The 18,954-nt window shown below is 44.8% G+C and overlaps 1 protein-coding gene across 1 annotated transcript in view; it reads right to left on the bottom strand.

The window, feature by feature from the left end:
• Window positions 1-18,742, bottom strand: part of LOC118356017 (transport and Golgi organization protein 1 homolog) — a 173,567-nt gene extending 154,825 nt beyond the window's left edge. The window contains exon 1 of the mRNA XM_035722216.1: window positions 18,363-18,742. Within this exon, the coding sequence (XP_035578109.1) occupies window positions 18,363-18,616 (254 nt within the window). The 5' untranslated portion in view covers window positions 18,617-18,742. The remainder of the gene's footprint in view (window positions 1-18,362) is intronic.
• Between the last annotated feature and the right edge of the window lie 212 nt (window positions 18,743-18,954).

Here is an 18,954-nt window from a genome sequence, read left to right as displayed (position 1 = left end):
AAGGCAGCCACTCTGCTGATCTTGGTCCCGTCTTCACTTTTTCTCACTTGGGCCCACAAACTCAGGCAGACGAGAATTCCCAAAGGAACCAAGTTAAATTTCCCAAATCTCCACCACATTCTGTCACCCAGTTCAGAACCTTCAGAAATCCAGCGGAAACAACAATCTTTATAGAGCATGAAGGAACAGCTTTATGGCAACAGTGACGTTCTGGTACAAATAAATGCATTATCCACACTGTGTGATGGACACAGGCAGCAACTCCGTGTGGATCACACGGTGTCCTCACACTCACTGCTCAGGATGCTGGCCTGCCAGGTCTATGGACCCCGCTCTAACCTAGAGAGGCCCATCCACTCCCCTGAGCACTTCCATCCTTCTCATCCACAACCTCCTGTTTCTGGTGACTCATGGCTTCCTCTCTTGTCCTTCAGATCCATCCCTGGTGCTTCACTTTTATGGAACATAACATCTATGTCGTTTAATGAATGTGTCCCTCCCTGCCCTCAGACACGAAAATTCCTAACGTTGAGAGTAGGCGTCATCCCCGATGGAACCTGAAAAACAAATTGAGGGTTCTAGAGGGGAGGGGTTGGAGGTTTGGATATAGCCTGGTGATGGGTATTAAAGAGGGCACGTTCTGGATGGAGTACTGGGTATTATGCACAAACAATGAACCATGGAACACTACATCCAAAACTAATGATGTCGTGTATGGTGATTAACATAACAATAAAAAATTTAAAAAAATAGAGTAGGCGTCATCCTTCCCGTAGCACGGAATATCGTCTCCGTAGAGTGTGCGTCCGCCTACCCGCTGTGCCCATCTTTGGAGAAGAGCAGCTCTCCTTCACACCAAAGGGACCTGCCAATCACCTCAGTATGAGTGAAAGACAAAGTGCATCAAATATATCTCCTGAGCAACCTGAACAATGTTATAATGTTCACTCTCCCATAACATGAGAGACCTGCAGGCAGGACTATTATTCCTTATAGAGGATGCCCCAGCGTCTGTATCTGACCCACATCAGAGAAAAGACAGAAGACCATCCCATTGGAAGTGACTCAGCAACATTCCAACAAAACATATACACCTGCCTAGAGCATCTGCCACTGTTACTCATTCTCATCACCCTTACCGGACAAGAGGGATTCCCACAAGTATCCACTGACTGCCGAGGACAAGGGACAGACCCCTATCCTAATGATTAATCAAGGGACAATAGCCTTGCTTCAGGTGTTTCTATAACTAATGAAATGTCAGCTCAAACTCAACACGCTGCAAATAAAGTGAGAGGTGTGTATCATCCCTCCCAGACAACAAATGTGGACTCTGGACGTGCACGATGGTAAGAAATATATGTCTCCATTGTGTAATGAAGACACTTCCTTCCCAGCAACGGCAGCTCCCACACAGATCAGTGCATGGAAATAGCCAAGCACAACACATGTATGTCCTGAGAATCTTCAGGATGTTAAAACGTGCCCAGCCAGGATTCCCCTTGTAATGTCAAGGATTCAACAAAACTCTGTGTTTCTTCCACCGACACAACCCTAAGGTGATGATCCGGAAAGAGAGAAGCCTGTAGGCTCTGAATGAAGACTTAGCATTTTTTTTTATTATGTTAATCACCATATATTACATCGTTTGTTTTGTGTAGTGTTCCATGATTCATTGTTTGTTCATAACACCCAGTGCTCCATGCAGAATGTGCCCTCTTTAATACCCATCACCAGGCTAACCCATCCCCCTACCCTCCTCCCCTCTAGAACCCTCAGTTTGTTTGTCAGAGTCCAACATCTCTCCTGCTTCTTCTCCCCCTCTGACTTACTCCCCTTCATTCTTCCTCTCCTGCTATCTTCTTCTTTTTCTTTTTCCTTAAAATATGTTGCGTTATTTGTTTCAGAAGTACAGATCTGAGATTCAACAGTCTTGCACAATTCACAGCGCTCACCGAAGCACATACCCTCCCCAAAGTCTATCACCCAGCCACCCCATCCCTCCCACCCCCGAACACTCCAGCAACCCTCAGTTTGTTCCTGAGATTAAGAATTCCTCATATCAATGAGGTCATATGATACATGTCTTTCTCTGATTGACTTATTTCACTAAGCATAACACCCTCCACTTCCATCCACGTCGTTGCAAATGGCAAGATCTCATTCCTTTTGATGGCTGCATAATATTCCATTGTGTATATATACCACCTCTTCTTTATCCATTCATCTGTAGATGGGCATCCTGGCTCTTTCCACTGTTTGGCTATTGTGGACATTGCTGCTATAAACATTGGGGTACACGTACCCCTTCGGGGCCCTACATTAGTAACTTTGTGGTAAATACCCAGTAGTGCAATTGCTGGATCGAATGGTAGCTCTAATTTCAACTGTTTGAGGAACGTCCATACTGTTTTCCAGAGTGGTTGCACCAGCTTGCATTCCCACCAACAGTGTAGGAGGGTTCCCCTTTCTCCACATCCCCGCCAACATCTGTCGTTCCCTGACTTGTTAATTTTAGCCATTCTGACGGGTGTGAGGTGGTATCTCATTGAGGTTTTGATTTGGATTTCCCTGATGCCGAGTGATGTTGAGCACTTTTTCATGTGCCTGTTGGCCATTTGGATGTCTTCTTTGGAGAAATGTCTGTTCATGTCTTCTGCCCATTTCTTGATTGGATTATTTGTTCTTTGGGTGTTCAGTTTGATAAGTTCTTTATAGATTTTGGATTCTAGCCCTTTATCAGATATGTCGTTTGCAAATATTTTCTCCCATTCTTTCTGTTGTCTTTTGCTTTTGTGGACTGTTTCTTTTGCTGTGCAAAAGCTTTTTATCTTGATGAAATCCCAATAGTTCATTTTTGCCCTGGCTTCCCGTGCCTTTTGCGATGTTTCTAGGAAGAAGTTGCTGCGGCTAAGGTCGAAAAGGTTGCTACCTGTGTTCTCCTTTAGGATTTGGATGGACTCCTGTCTCACGTTTAGGTCTTTCAACCATTTGGAGTCTATTTTTGTGTGTGGTGTAAGGAAATGGTCCAGTTTCATTCTTCTGCATGTGGCTGTCCAATTTTCCCAACAGCATTTTTTGAAGAGACTGTCTTTTTGCCATTGGACATTCTTCCCTGCTTTGTCAAAAATAAGTTGACCATAGAGTTGAGGGTCCATTTCTGGGCTCTCGATTCTGTTCCATTGATCTATGTGTCAGTTTTTGTGCCAGTACCATACTGTCTTGATGATGACAGCTTTGTAATAGAGCTGGGAGTCCGGAATTGTGATGCCGCCAGCTTTGCTTTTCTTTTTCAGTATTCCTCTGGCTATTCTGGGTCTCTTCTGGTTCCATACAAATTTTAGGATTATCTGTTCCATTTCTTTGAAAAAAGTGGTTGGTATTTTGATGGGGATTGCATTGAATGTGTAGATTGCTCTAGGTAGCATTGACATCTTCACAATGTTGATTCTCCCAATCCATGAGCATGGAACGTTTTTCCATTTCTTTGTGTCTTCTTCAATTTCTTTCATGAGTATTTTATAGTTTTCTGAGTACAGATCCTATGCCTCTTTGGTTAGATTTATTCCTAGGTATCTAATGGTTTTGGGTGCAATTGTAAATGGGATAGATTCCTTGATTTGTCTCTCTTCTGTCTTGTTGTTGGTGTATAGGAATGCCACTGATTTCTGTGCATCGATTTTATATCCTGCTACTTTACTGAATTCCTGTATGAGTTCTAGCAGATTTGGGGTGGAGTCTTTTGGGTTTTCCACATACAGTATCATATCATCTGCAAAGAGTGAGAGTTTGACTTCCTCTTTGCCGATTTGGATGCCTTTGATTTCTTTTTGTTGTCTGATTGCTGTGGCTAGGACTTGTAATAATATGTTGAATAGCAGTGGTGAGATTGGACATCCCTGCCACGTTCCTGACCTTAGGGGAAAAGCTCTCAGCCTTTCCCCATTGAGAATGATATTCGCTGTAGGTTTTTCATAGATGGCTTTCATGATATTGAGGTATGTACCCTCTATCCCTATACTCTGAAGAGTTTTGATCAAGAAAGGATGTTGTACTTTGTCAAATGCTTTTTCTGCATCTATTGAGAGGATCATATGATTCTTGCTCTTTCTTTTGTTAATGTATTATATCCCGTTGTTTGATTTGCGGATGTTGAACCAACCTTGCAGCCCAGGAATAAATCCCACTTTATACCACATCTTCTTTATACATTCATCTGTCGATGGACATCTTGGCTCATTCCACAGTTTGGCTATTGTGGACATTTCTGCTATAAACATTGGGGTACACGTACCCCTTTGGGTCCCTACAATTGTATCTTTGGGGTAAATACCCAGCAGTGCAATTGCTGGATCGAATGGTAGCCCTAATTTCAACTGTTTGAGGAACCTCCATACTGTTTTCCACGGAGTTGCACCAGTTTGCATTCCCACCAACAGTGTAGGAGGGTTCCCCTTTCTCCACATCCCGGCCAACATCTGTCGTTCCCTGACTTGTTAATTTTAGCCATTCTGACTGGTGTGAGGTGGTATCTCATTGAGGTTTTGATATGGAATTCCCTGATGCCGAGCGATGTTGAGCAGTTTTTCATGTGCCTGTTGGCTATTTGCATGTCTTCTTTGGAAAAATGTCTGTTCATGTTTTCTGCCCATTTCTTGATTGGATTATTTGTTCTTTGGGTGTTGAGATTGATAAGTTTTTTATAGATTTTGGATACTAGCCCTTTATCTGATATGTCATTTGCAAATATTTTCTCCCATTCTGTCGGATGTCTTTTGATTTTGTGGACTGTTTCTTTTGCTGTGCAAAAGCTTTTTATCTCGATGAAATCCCAATATTTCATTTTTGCCCTGGCTTCTCGTGCCTTTGGTGATGTTTCTAGGAAGAAGTTGCTGCGGGTGAGGTCGACGAAGTTGCTACCTGTGTTATCCTTTAGGATTTTGATGGACGCCTGTCTCACGTTTAGGTCTTTCAACCATTTGGAGTCTACTTTTGTGTGTGGTGTAAGGAAATGGTCCAGTTTCATTCTTCTGCATGTGGCTGTCCAATTTTCCCAACACCATTTGTTGAAGAGACTGTCTTTTTTCCATTGGACATTCTTTCCTGCTTTGTCAAAGATCAGTTGACCATAGAGTTGAGGGTCCATTTCTGGGCTCTCGATTCTGTTCCATTGATCTATGTGTCTGTTTTTGTGCCAGTACCATAGTGTCTTGATGATGACAGCTTTGTAATAGACCTGGAAGTCCGGAATTGTGATGCCGCCAGCTTTGCTTTTGTTTTTCAACATTCCTCTGTCTATTCGGGGTCTCTTCTGGTTCGATACAAATTTTAGGATAATTTGTACCATTTCTTTGAAAAGAGTGGATGGTATTTTGATGGGGATTGCATTGAATGTGTAGATTGCTCTAGGTAGCATTGACATCTTCATAATGTTGGTTCTCCCAATCCATGAGCATGGAAACTTTTTCCATTTCTTTGTGTCTTCTTCAATATCTTTCCTGAGTATTTTATAGTTTTCTGAGTACAGATCCTTTGCCACTTTGGTTAAATTTATTCCTAGGTATCTTATGCTTTTGAGTGCATTTGTGAATGGGATCGACTCCTTGATTTTTCTCTCTTCTGTCTTGTTGTTGCTGTACAGGAATGCTACTGATTTCTGTGCATTGATTTTATAGCCTGCTACATGACTGAATTCATGTATGAATTCTAGCAGTTTTGGGGTGGAGTCTTGGGTTTTCCACATAAAGGATCATATCATCTGCACAGAGTGAGAGTTTGACTTCCTCTTTGCCGATTTGGATGCCTTTGATTTCTTTTTGTTGTCTGATTGCTGTGGCTAGGACTTCTAATACTATGTTGAATAGCAGTGGTGACAGTGGACATCCCTGCTGCGTTCCTGACCTTAGGGGAAAAGCTGAGAGCTTTTCCACATTGAGAATGATATTCGCTGTAGCTTTTTCGTAGATGGCTTTTATGATATTGAGGTATGTACCCTCTATCCCTATACTCTGAAGTGTTTTGATCAAGAAAGGATGCTCTACTTTGTCAAATGCTTTTTCTGCATCTATTGAGGGGATCATATGATTCTTGTTCTTTCTTTTGCTAATGTATTGTATCACGTTGATTGATTTGCGGATGTTGAACCAGTCTTGCAGCCCAGGGATAAATCCCACTTGGTCGTGGTGAATAATCCTTTTAATGTACTTTTGGATCCTATTGGCTAGTATTTTGGTGAGAATTTTTGCATCCATGTACATCAAGGATATTGGTCTGTAATTCTCCTGTTTGATGGGGTCTTTTTCTGGTTTTGGGGTCAAGGTAATGGTGGCCTCGTAAAATGAATTTGGAAGTTCCCCTTCCATTTCTATTTTTTGGAACAGTTTCAGGAGAATAGGTATTAATTCTGCTTTAAATGTCTGATAGAATTCCCCTGGGAAGCCGTCTGGTCCTGGGCTTTTGTTTCTTGGGAGATTTTTGATGACTGCTTCAATTTCCTTAGTGGTTATTCATCTATTCAGGTTTTCTCTTTCTTCCTGGTTCAGTTTTGGTACTTGATACATCTCTAGGAATGCACCCATTTCTTCCAGGTTATCTAATTTGCTGGCATAGAGTTGCTCATAATATGTTTTTATAATTGTTTGTATTTCTTTGGTTTTGGTTGTGATCTCTCCTCTTTCATTCATGATTTTGTTGATTTGGGTCATTTCTCTTTTCTTTTGGATCAGTCTGGGCAGGGGTTTATCCATCTTGTTAATTCTTTCAAAGAACCAGCTCCTAGTTTCGTTGATCTGTTCTACTGTTCTTTTGGTTTCTATTTCATTGATTTCTGCTCTGATCTTTATTATTCTCTTCTCCTGCTGGGCTTAGGCTTTATTTGCTGTTCTTTCTCTAGCTCTTTTAGGTGTAGGGTTAGGTTGTGTATTTCAGACCTTTCTTGTTTCTTGAGAAAGGCTTGTATTGCTATATACTTTCCTCTCAGGACTGCCTTTGCTGTATCCCAAAGATTTTGGACAGTTGTGTTTTCATTTTCATTGGTTTCCATGAATTTGTTGAATTCTTCTTTAATTTCCTGGTTGACTCATTCTTTCTTTAGTAGGATGCTCATTAGCCTCCATGTATTTGAGTTCTTTCTGACTTTCCTCTTGTGATTGAGTTCTAGGTTCAAAGCATTGTGGTCTGAAAATATGCAGGGAATGATCCCAATCTTTTGGTACTGGTTGAGACCTGATTTGTGACCTAGGATGTGATCAATTCTGGAGAATGTTCCATGGGCACTAGAGAAGAATGTGTATTCCTTTGCTTTGGGATGGAATGTTCTGAATATGTCTGTGAAGTCCATTTGCTCCAGTGTGTCATTTAAAGTGTTTATTTCCTTGTTGATCTTTTGCTGAGATGATCTGTCCATTTCAGTCAGGGGGGTGTTAAAGTCCCCCACTATTATTGTATTGTTGTCAATGTGTTTCTTTGCTTTCGTTATTAACTGCCTTATATAATTGGCTGCTCCCATGTTCGGGGCATAGATATTTACACTTGTTAAAACTTCTTGTTGGATAGACCCTTTAAGTAGGTTATAGTGTCCTTCCTCATCTCTTATTACACTCTTTGTTTTAAAATCTAATTTGTCTGATATAAGGATTGCCACCCAGCTTTCTTTTGGTGTCCATTAGCATGGTAAATGTTTTTCCACCCCCTCACTTTCAATGTGGGGGTGTCTTTGGGTCTAAAATGAGTCTCTTGTAGACAGCATATTGATGGGTCTTGTTTTTTATTCCAATCTGATAGCCTGTGTCTTTTGATTGGGGCCTTTAGCCCATTTACATTCAGGGTAACTATTGAATGTTATGAATTTAGTGCCATAGTATTGCCTGTAAGGTGACTGTTACTGTATGTTGTCTGTGTTCCTTTCTGATCTTTGCTGCTTTTAGCCTCTCTCTTTGCTTAGAAGACCCCTTTCAATATTTCTTGGATGGCTGGTTTCGTGTTTGCAAATTCCTTTAGTTTTTGTTTTTTCTGGTAACTTTTTATCTCTCCTTCTATTTTCAATGACAGCCTAGCTGGATATAGTATTCTTGGCTGCATATTTTTCTCGTTTAGTGCTCTGAAGATATCTTGCCAGTCCTTTCTGGCCTGCCAGGTCTCTGTGGATAGGTCTGTTGCCAATCAAATATTTTTACCATTGTAATTTACATATCTCTTCTCCCGAGCTGCTTTCAGGATTTTCTCTTTGTCTCTGAGACTCGTAAGTTTTACTATTAGATGTCGGGGTGTTGACCTAATATTATTGATTTTGAGAGGGGTTCTCTGTGCCTCCTGGATTTTGATGCCTGTCTCCTTCCTCACGTTAGGGAAGTTCTCTGCTATTATTTGCTCCAATATACCTTCTGCCCCTCTCTCTCTTTCTTCTTCTTTTGGGATCCCAATTATTCTAATGTTGTTTCGTCTTATCGTATCCCTTATCTCTCGAATTCTGCCCTCGTGATCCTGTAGTTGTTTTTCCCTCTTTTTCTCAACCTCTTTATTTTCCATCATTTGGTCTTCTATATCACTGATTCTCTTTTCCGCCTAATTTATCCTAGCATTTAGTGCCCCCATTTTTGATTGCACCTCATCAATAGCCTTTTTGATTTTGACTTGGTTAGATTTTAGTTCTTTGATTTTTCCAGAAAGGGTTTCTCTAATAACTTCCACGCTTTTTTCAAGCCCAGCTAGTATCTTTAAAGTCATGATTCTGAACTCTAGGTCCGACATCGTACTAATGTCTGTATTGAGTAGGTCCCTGGCCGACGGTACTACCTCTTGTTCTTTTTGCTGAGGTGATTTCTTTCGTCTTGTCATTTTGTCCAGAGGAGAATAGATGAATGAGAGAACAAAATGCTAACAGGTTTACAAAGTCCCCAGCAAATATATTGCATACAAATCCGAAAAGACCTGAAACCAGGGGAAAAGAAAGGGAAAGAAAGAAAAAAGAAAGAGGAAAAAAAAAGAAAGAAAGATAAAAAGAAAAACAGAACAATACAAAAAAAGCAGAATATGATGAAATATGATCAGACTAGTGCATAGATCAGTGCCACACACTAGATTCTGGGCGTATTTTGGTCTGTTAGAAAAAAGTGCCTCCTAAAATTTTAAAGGAATAAAGACATATATGTACAAAGTAAGGGTTGATTCAATGAAGGGATAGAAGATGACTGTAAAATGAAAATTATAAAAGATTTTATAAAAGAACTTGATAAGATAAGAAGTTGTTTTAAAAAAGAAAGCAGATTTAAAAAAAAAGAAAAAAAGGGAGAGAATGTGATCAGGCAGGAGACTAGAACAGAGCCATACACTAGTGATTTAGGGTATATTTTGATCTGTTAGAAGAAACTGTATCTCAAAATTTTAAAGAGAGAACAACTTATATATATATATGCCAAAAATAAGGGTAACTACTATGAAGGGATAAAATATGACTCTAAAAATGAAAAATAAGAAATGTTTTTTTTTTAAAGGGATTGATAAGATGTTGGTTGAAAAATGGAAAAAGAAAAAAAAAACAGTTAACAAATTTAACTTTAATGAACTAATGAATCATGGTAAAAAAAAGCCATGAATTCTATGTGCAGTATTCTCCTAGGGCTGGAGTTCTCCCGTTCTCCTTGATCGGTAAACTTGGTCTTGGCTTCCTGGCTGTTCCTGCTGATCTTCTTGGGGAGGGGCCTGTTGCTGTGGTTTCCAAATGTCTTTGCTGGAGGCTGAATTGACCCGCCCTTGTCGGGTCCGGGCTAAGCAAGCTGCTCGGGTTTGATCTCAGGAGCTTTTGTTCCCTGCAAGCTCTCCAAACAGCCTTGGAGGACCAGGGCAAAAATGGTGGCCTCCCAATCTCCACCCGGAGGAGCTGAGAACCCGGGGCCCCGCTCCTCAGTGTGCCCACAGAGAAAAGCAGTAACTCCCTTGTTCCCGGTCTCCGGCTGCTCTCCGTGCTCACCTGGCCTGTGACTGAGCATTGCTATCTCTGGCACCCGACCCCGTGTGGAGTCTCCAAACCCAGCAGATCCCTGCGGTGTGTTCCCACGCCGCTCCTCCCCGGGAAGGAAGGGGAGTCTCCCCAGATCTGCCGCCTGTCGGGTCCCTATTGGAGGAGCAGTGGCCCGACTGGGCCACGGATCACAGTCTATGGTCACCCCAAGCTGAGAGCCCGCGCCTCAGCCGCCTCTCTGCAGCCGGCCTCCCCGCTCCGATACGTGGGAGCTCTGGCGCACTCAGGCACCCCGGTCTTTCTGTGACCCCGAGGGTCCTGAGACCACACTGTCCCGGGAGGATTCCACCCACTGCTTAGCCACTGGAGCCACGGCCCTCAGCGGAGCCGACTTCTAAACATTCCGATTTTGTGCTCCGCGACTCTATCACTTGCCAGAAGCGGCTGGCGGAGGCCCCTCCCCCGCCGTCTATCCTCCCGAATATCACCTCGGATTCACTTCTCCGCACGTCCTACCTTCCAGAAAGTGGTCCCTTCTCTGTTCAGATAGTTGTTGCTACTCTCTTCTATGAACTCCTGTTGAGTTCGTAGGTGTTCAGAATGGTTTGATCCCTATTCAGCTGAATTCCTGAGACAAGACGAAACCTAGGTCTCCTATGCCTCCGGCATCTTGCCTCACCCCTAGACTTAGCATTTTGAAAGGGAAATGACACCACACAGAGATGCCAGGACAAACCCAACAGACACAAGATCAGGACAGGTTGCTGCCCAGACAGGAACAGGATTCCAGAAATGATTACAACTAAAAACAGCCAGAGTAGTTACCTGGTCCTTCTGCGGGACATCCTTGGGCAGGGTGCTGCTGTTGTCCCCTTGAGCGCCACAGGTCTCTGAATATGACTGAAGCCCTAGAAGGGATAGAGGTAGATTCAGACTGCCCTTGACCATGCAGGATGTAAGCCAACGGTCTACACCTGCCCCACCCTCTTCCAGTATCTCCCACTCCCACGTCTCATCCAGATGCAGAGAGTTTCTCACAGGTCTCCTCTCAACCCTGTGGACAAAGGAGAGACCAGTCCCTCACACCTGAGGATATGACCACTCCACCCAGGGACAGATGTTTCCATAACTAATCAATAACACTGGACAACTGGGGCCTCCACAAGTAAGAGTGATGGGAAGGTTGCACTCCATCCATCCCACAGCCCAAAACATTGTGTCGGTGCTATGCACCTGGGCAATGCCTTCATGTTTGTCTTTTGCAAAATGTCACTTTTCGTCTCCATGGCAGACACCTGCTTCCCAGTTCTGTAGGGTGAAACAAGACAGTCCATGAAACGGACGTCCACAGAAAGCTGAGGTATGTTATTCTGTCCTCATTCAGGCCTATCCTTGCATCACAAAGCCTTGGGGTAACTCCTCTACATCTTCTCCACTGACAGAAGTAGTTAAACTAGGAATACACTTTGCAACTCATGTAATCCAATTCAGATCATCTTACCATGTGGTGGAGGAACGAGCTGTGGGTGAGGCCCCACTGTCCACCCATGAGGAGGAGGCTGAGGTAGCCCATAGTCAGTGTAGCCTGGTAAACACCGCCCCGTGTGGTAGGGCATACGGGGTGGCCTTTGAGCACGAGGAACCCCTCTCACCTATGTACCGACCTGCAGAACAGAGGACAAAACATTTGGTTAATACAGCCAAAAGTTGAAACACCAAGAGATGAAAACCAAAGAGCAAGCTCTCAGCATCTGGCTCCTTCTCCAATACTTCGTTCCAAAGAGCCACATCGTGCTAGAAAACTTTATCCCTCTCAGTTGGTACCAAGTATAATAAGGCAGGGAGCAGAGGAATAGAAGTTACAGGAATAACCTACTGTTACCAAACATCACCACCCTTGTCTGCCAACGTTCACTACCAAGAATTAGTGTCTTAAAAGGTGAAAAGGGATCACTGGATACGAGTAAAAGCAGCATACTCCAGACACGGAGGCATCGGCATCCTGGGCAACACTTGATCGTTCCTCTTCAGCCACCGTAGATTTGGGTTTGTTAAGAAGAGACAGAATGTGATGAAACTGAATGCCCTTTCTACACAAGGAATCCGAGGCACTCGAGCTGAATCCTTTGCCTGCCAAGCCCCTGACTGTCCCCACCTGCCTCACTTCCCGATAAAGTTGTCTTCAACACTTTGCAGTTTCTGTCCAAGGCCACAAAGACTCTGGAGATATTAGGGGCCCGAGGTCTGACAGGGGGCCTGGAAAATGGTTTTCTGAGAGGAACATGATACCAATAGCCCGTATTTACGTGCAGCAGCTGTGTTTATCTTAAAACACACTCTTCGGAAATTTCCGCACACTGAGTTCCAGAGCAATTTTGTCCAGTGGCAAATTAAGAAGGGAAGGCTATATAGGGGAATTCACCAAAATGTATACGCTTTCTGATGGACAACTTCAGAGCGTGTGATGAGAGAAGAAACCAGCTCTCACAGTGACATAGGACCAAAACGACTTGCTCCTAGAAACCCAATGGAAGGGCTTTTGAGGCACTGGTCACGCAGCTAATCACTGACATCTCCCTTTCAGAACTTGTGTGCCAGTCCACCCAACAGCTTTGAAAATTCAAAACAGTTGTAGAAAGGTTAACAGGTAGAGGGATTCTGTACAGCATTTTTACCAGCAGAAGTAAAACATGGATGACATGAAACTTCCCCTATCTAAGAACATTCCAACCTGCCAAACAGACATTATAAAATGGAGAAGAGTTTCCCCTAGTTTCCAGTTGTGAGGATTACCAGAGACCTTGTCACAGGTTAATCATCTAACCCCAACATGACCACTATCCCAATTGCACCTGATCATAACCTACTGACTGGGAGTCAGGCCAGCCAGAGACTTCAGTGTGGAGTGAGGTGTCATCCTCCTCGAGTTAATTCCCCCCATGGGCACTCTGGGCGGGCAGGTTTGGATAGACACACACACACACACACACACACACACACACACACACACACGCAACCACAGTGAGCCACCTCTAAGCACCTGTGGCTTTGGAGGGTGCCACTGAAAGTGATGATCTGTAATGGAGAAGCCTGTCAGCCCCTGAGTGAACTGCTTGCATTTTGAAAGGTAAACGACACCACAGACCAACTGCAGGACACCCCCAACAGACACAAGGCCAGGACTGGGTGCAGTTCAGTAAGGGAAGTTTGCGGAACACCTGGAAAAGTGCCAAAAGAGGTACCTTGCCCATCACTGGACCTCTGTGAGGCTCAGTGCCCCTGTTCCTCATGGGAGCCCCAGTAGCTTGAGGGTCAGACCAAGGCCTAGAACCGATGGAGGTAGATGCAGACCGGCATTGACTGTGCAGAATTCAAACCAATGCTCCAAACCTGCTGCCATCACATTCCCTTCTCTCCCACTCTCGGGTCCCTTCTCAGACATAGAGCATTTCTCACATGTTTCTGCTGGTGCCTGCATACAAGGGGAAGCCCTGTCCTTCCCCCTCAATGGAAGGGACAACAGCCCTCCATATTGCTTCAGGTGTTTGTTTTCATAGCTAAGGAAAAAACAGTCCGGGCTCAACCAGCTAAAAATGAACTGGGCTGGGGCACTGGTTGGCTCAGTCAGTGAAGTGTCTGCCTTTGACTCAGGTCATGATCCCAGGATCCTGGGATGGAGCCCTGCGTCGGGCACCATGCTACTCAGAGAGCCTGCTTCTCCCTCTCCCTCTGCCTGCCGCACTGCATACCTGTGCTCTCTGTTTCTCTGTCAAATAAATAAACAGAATCTTTAAAAAAAAAAAATGAACTGAGCCGTGTGCTTCATCCTCAACAGCCGAAAATGTGGTCCCTGGAAATAGCCTGGCTGAAAAAGGTTATGTCTGAATTTTGTAAAATGTCTTTCCCTCTCTACAAGAGATACCTGCTACCCAGATCAAAATGGAAAAATGACACAGCCCCACAATGTAATAATAGTGTAGAAACTGATGAACCTTGGAATGTCTTTAGCCAGGGGAACCCCTGCAATACAAACCCCTAGGGCAGCACTTCTACATCTTCTCCAAAGTCTCCTTGTGGAGAAAGATAGATATGTTTGCAAGTCAAGACCTACTGTTCAGATCACTTTACCAAATGCAGGAGGTGGAGGTGGTCGGTGAGGTTCATAAGGCCGGCAGGGTGAAGGCTGTGAACGTGGCACATAGTACAGGAACAGTGATAAGTTAGGACCCCTGGGGTAAGGCCCGCAGGGAAGTCCTGGGAAATGACGAAGCCCCTGTGCATCCATACAGACTTAAACACACAAAATAAACTATAGGCTGACATGAGACACAAAAGTAACACCACCAACAAAAGCTGACACCCAAAGAAACAGGTCTCAGCACCTGAAACCTTCCCCATCACCACATTCAAGGACAGGAGCATCTGTGCCAGAGGTTACCTATCTCCTGCGTCCCACCTATGTCCTGGGGTGAACAGATGCCATGGGGATAAACTACTGTCACCACATGTTAATATATGTCTGCAACTCTACAGAGGCACGGATTCCGCCCCAAAGACTTGGCAGATTTAATACAAAACTAATAAAAGGGTCTATTAGAGATGGGATGGCATCAACGTCCATGACCACATTTCACCCGCCGTGACAACTACAGAATCTGCTTCTGTATACTGAGCACAAACAGAATGAGGGGCCATGGGAAGCCCAGTGTCCAAGATGGAAGAACAGCCCATCGTGGGTCTAACTGCTGCCCACCAGCCCCCGCCTGACCCCGATCTGATTCCCTCGTGACAAAGGAGTCTTCTACTCTCCCAAGTGTGTCCATGGCCACAGACACCACTCAAGAGACAGGAATTTCTGCAGTTCAGCAGCGGACCTGGAAAAGTGCTGAGAGGTTCAACGATCCATATGAATTAGTGAGACCCAGCTCTGTGGATCTGCGTCACCGATATTCCGATGCTCCTTAGCTCAGGCAGAGAGCAAATGCATCGTCCTTGGTGCCAAGAACCACTGAAGGGCCGATTCTACATCCCCGGATGCAAACCAATGTGTCTGGATAGCAGGTGTGACCCGCCCAGGATGGATCAGGGGAGAGGCTATGAGTTGGCACAGCCACTAAACAGCATCAGAACCCGCTCACAGGAGCACAGCTGAAACATGTGTGAGGTGTGGGCCCTGCAAGGAGTCACTGGGATTCCTTCTTGACAGCTGTGCTCCGTAGGGCGTTTTCCACCACACACCTGGCACCTGGCAGAGTTCATCTTTATCTCACCCAGGGTGCAACTGGAGGGATTCTGGGTCATGTCTTTACCCACACAGATGGAACGCACATGAGGTCGCAGCTCACATTCTCCACCAACACTCACAGCTGCCCAAAGCACATGGTACAGAATGTGAGGCAGGGCATGGCTTTTCCCGTTGCCAGCTGTGAGGATTACCGTAGACATTCTCCCAGGTCAGTCTCCTGACCCGAAAACCAACACCACTACCGCTCCCGCGGGACAACAAACTGCAAGGAGTCAGCGGGACTGGCCGACATAAGTGTGGAGTGAGATGTTGCCCTCCTCCAGGGGGTTATACACACACACACACACACACACACACACATTTGAGGTGAGCATCCTACCATCATTTGCCTCTAAGCATCTACAACTTCGGGAGGAAGCATGTAACCTGAGGATCTCTAATGGGGAAGCATGGAGGCTCCTGGGTAAACATCTTGCATTCTAAAAGGGGAATGATGCCTCAGATAGATCACAGAACACACCCAATAGCCACAAGGCCAGGAAAGGGTGCTGTCCCTACAGGAGTAACTTCCAGGAACAGGCACAACTGAACACGCCCAGACCATTTACTATAGCCATCTCCGGGTCCTTTTTCGGGCTGGTGCTGCTGTTCATCCTGGGAACCGGTCTAGATTCTGGATGGGACCAAGGATGGAGTTTTATTGTGGTTTGCATACCCTCCCTGCCTTCCTCCTCCATCTTACACTCTTTCCCCCACTCGGGTCCCTGATCTGAAGAGAGGGTTTCCCCACATGATTCAAGTGACTTCTTCGCTAAGAGAGATACCAGTCACCTGACTCTTGCGGGAGACACTCCAGAACCCAGGTTCCAGTGTTTCCATAAGTAATCAATCAACAGTGGACAGATTGGAGTACAACTGGCTGGAAATTAATACCAAAATTGGGGTGTTTAATACAGATCCAAAAAAATCACTTTTTCTTTATACATTAAAATCTAAGTGAGAATAGCCTTGAGTGGGTGATATCAACAAACCCACAACATGAACGGCATGCATTCTTTCCTCAGGCCGCCAGTTAATGGTGCAATCTTTCAATCTCTAGATGAGGCCTAGCATGTGTGACTGGCTATTACGTAAATATTGAAGAGAAGAATTAGAGTAGACTAATCGTACAGTCACGAGCAAAGAAAAAATAGGCGGATTGAGAAGTAAAGCTGTGGCATTATACCGATAACATTAGAGGAATAAAATGCACGAATTTCATTGATGAATATAGTACTGTAGATTACAAATAAAACAAAAATAAAAGAATCTCCGTAAGGGGTAAATGTCATTTTTCTCAAATTGCTTTTTTTTTTAAAAAAAAAAAAAAAAGCCTTCTCCATTGCGTGAAGGTGGGAAGGGAGCTCAGGCTCACAACTCCTCCAGGCTCAGCTCTGCAGTAGGGGGATGGTGGAGGTGGTGGGGGTGGGGGTCTGCAGTCAGGGGAGGGGCGTGAGCACCACTTGTCACAGGGACGGGTGCCCTGCTGCCGGTAGGCACCTGAGGAAAGCACCCTCCCGTCACGCCTTCAGACAACCTGCTGTCCTTAGGTAGTGCTTGTGATTCTCTCTAGGGCACACAACGATCACCCACAAGAACAGGGAGGACATCAAGTGCTTTCCCAGCAGAAATCAGGCTCCTGCATTTCACAGCATGCTCCCTACCTCTCTACACAGGGTTCCATATCTCGGATCTTCCCGGCATCGGTTCCTGCCTCATGGATCCCTCAGGCGGCGTCTCTCTCCTCATCATGTGCAGTCTTGAATACAGAAAAAGAATGGACGTCTATAAGAATTACAACACCATGTCTTCTACCAGACACTAAACAGCTTAGCCTTGACCCCTCAGGACACCCATAAAAAGGCACGTCAAACTCGCACACCTGTGTTTCATGTAGGCGTTCTCCCTGCTCTGCTGCACTATCTTCCTCTCCCAAAACCGAGCCTTGACCCGGGGGAGAAAAACACACCCACCCTCAGTTGTGCCGGACTGTGCCCCAAACGAAAAGGAGGAAAAAGAAAACACTTACCCAATTATCTAGAGCACTTCTCTGTTGAGTTGCGAGCTGAAAAAGTCAATTCACCAAGAGCCCATGTTCAGGGATATAAGGGCCACTTCCATCACCTGCAGGAGGCACGAAGGGGCCAGTATGTTGGGGCAGAACTCAGGTTACCTTGTGTTTGAAGGTGAGCTCTGCCTTCTGCAGCTGATCTTGCATTTCTCCAATTTCTCGTCTGTGAGTTATAATTGCTTTTGTCAGATAAAGCCCAATATTGGGTGTGATTTTAGTTTTTTTAGAGATTTTATGCATTTATTTGACAGGGAGAGACACAGTGAGAGAAGGAACACAAGCAGAGGGAGTGGGAGAGGGAGAAGCAGACTTCCCGCAAAGCAGGAGCCCGATGCGGGGCTTGATCCCAGGACCCCGGGACCATGACCTGAGCAGAAGGCAGAGGCTTAACAACAGTCACCCAGGCGCCCCTTGGGTGTGATTTTAAATCACCTGCCCATGTGGCCACCCTCCTCTGATCTGTCCCTTCATATGATTTATCCTGACACAGGAAACACTTCCACATGATAATAAATGTACAGTAGGATCAAACCTATCGTTACATCCTCTCCTTACTCGTTTTTCCACACCTGCAGGGTTCAGAGTTGACAAAATTTCCTTACCTGATATCAATCTTTCCCTGATTTATCACATGACAAGGAGCTTTTACCATGGAGCTCTATTGTCCTTTAACTTCTATCTCGCAATGGTTCCAAAAGTTGCAAAGACCGTGCCATCAGATGGCACTATCGGGTTCTTGGGCAGGATTCATCCTACAACAAACTGCTTTCCTCAAGATAAGGACCACTGACACCACCCCTGGGGGTTGGAATGGCATGGCGGAAGTTTCCATAGAGTCAGGCCAGCGCTGGGGATCAGGACATGTTTAGTAACATAATTGTTTTGTTCTTTCTAAAACTTGTCTTTTTGTGTCTGTTAATTCTCTCTGGATATGGCCTTGAATTTTTGTTTATACTACTTGTTAATTGAGTCTAACCCATGTACAAAGATTAAAAATACGAAGTGAACAGGGATTTCAGGAGCCGGTAATATTTAGTGTCTGAACTCACTTATACTTGTGTATCTCTTCGGTAACCAGTTTCAAATTTTCCTCAGCAGCTGCCAGTTGACTCTTCTGTGCCTTCAGTTCACAGTGTGTATTTTCCAGCTTCCTATGATGGGAAAGGTATATACACAGTCCAGTAGCCAAGGTCCTGAATTGCTGCCGTTTTTCCTCCCAACACACCTGATGGCCTAGTTTCAAATGACCACCATAAATGCACAGACTGACAACACAATGAGGGAAACAACCTGAAGGCCCCATTTAGTGTTAAAGAAAAATCAAACTCTGGAAGCTGCCAAGGCTCCGGCAATCAGAGTTGTCTTTATACTTCTCTACTTCAATTCATTCATCATCAAGCCCCCAAATAACATTGCACTTCGTGCCATCTCCGAGTTTGCCTTTTGCCTGAGATGGTGAGGGCTCCTTTCAGGTCAAAGCGAAAAACCATGCTTGACCAACTATACCCATTAGAATGAAGCAGGGGACGATCCTTAGTCTTACACCTCCATGGGGAGCCCTGATCCTCAGACCAAGGCTGTGCCTGACACAGACAATCAACCTGAAAGGAACGCTTCCAGAATATGGCTTCACTGGCATGG

Source organism: Zalophus californianus, chromosome 10 (assembly GCF_009762305.2).
Source record: "Zalophus californianus isolate mZalCal1 chromosome 10, mZalCal1.pri.v2, whole genome shotgun sequence".
Classification (NCBI taxonomy): domain Eukaryota; kingdom Metazoa; phylum Chordata; class Mammalia; order Carnivora; family Otariidae; genus Zalophus; species Zalophus californianus.
This window is presented reverse-complemented; position numbering and strand designations above follow the sequence as displayed.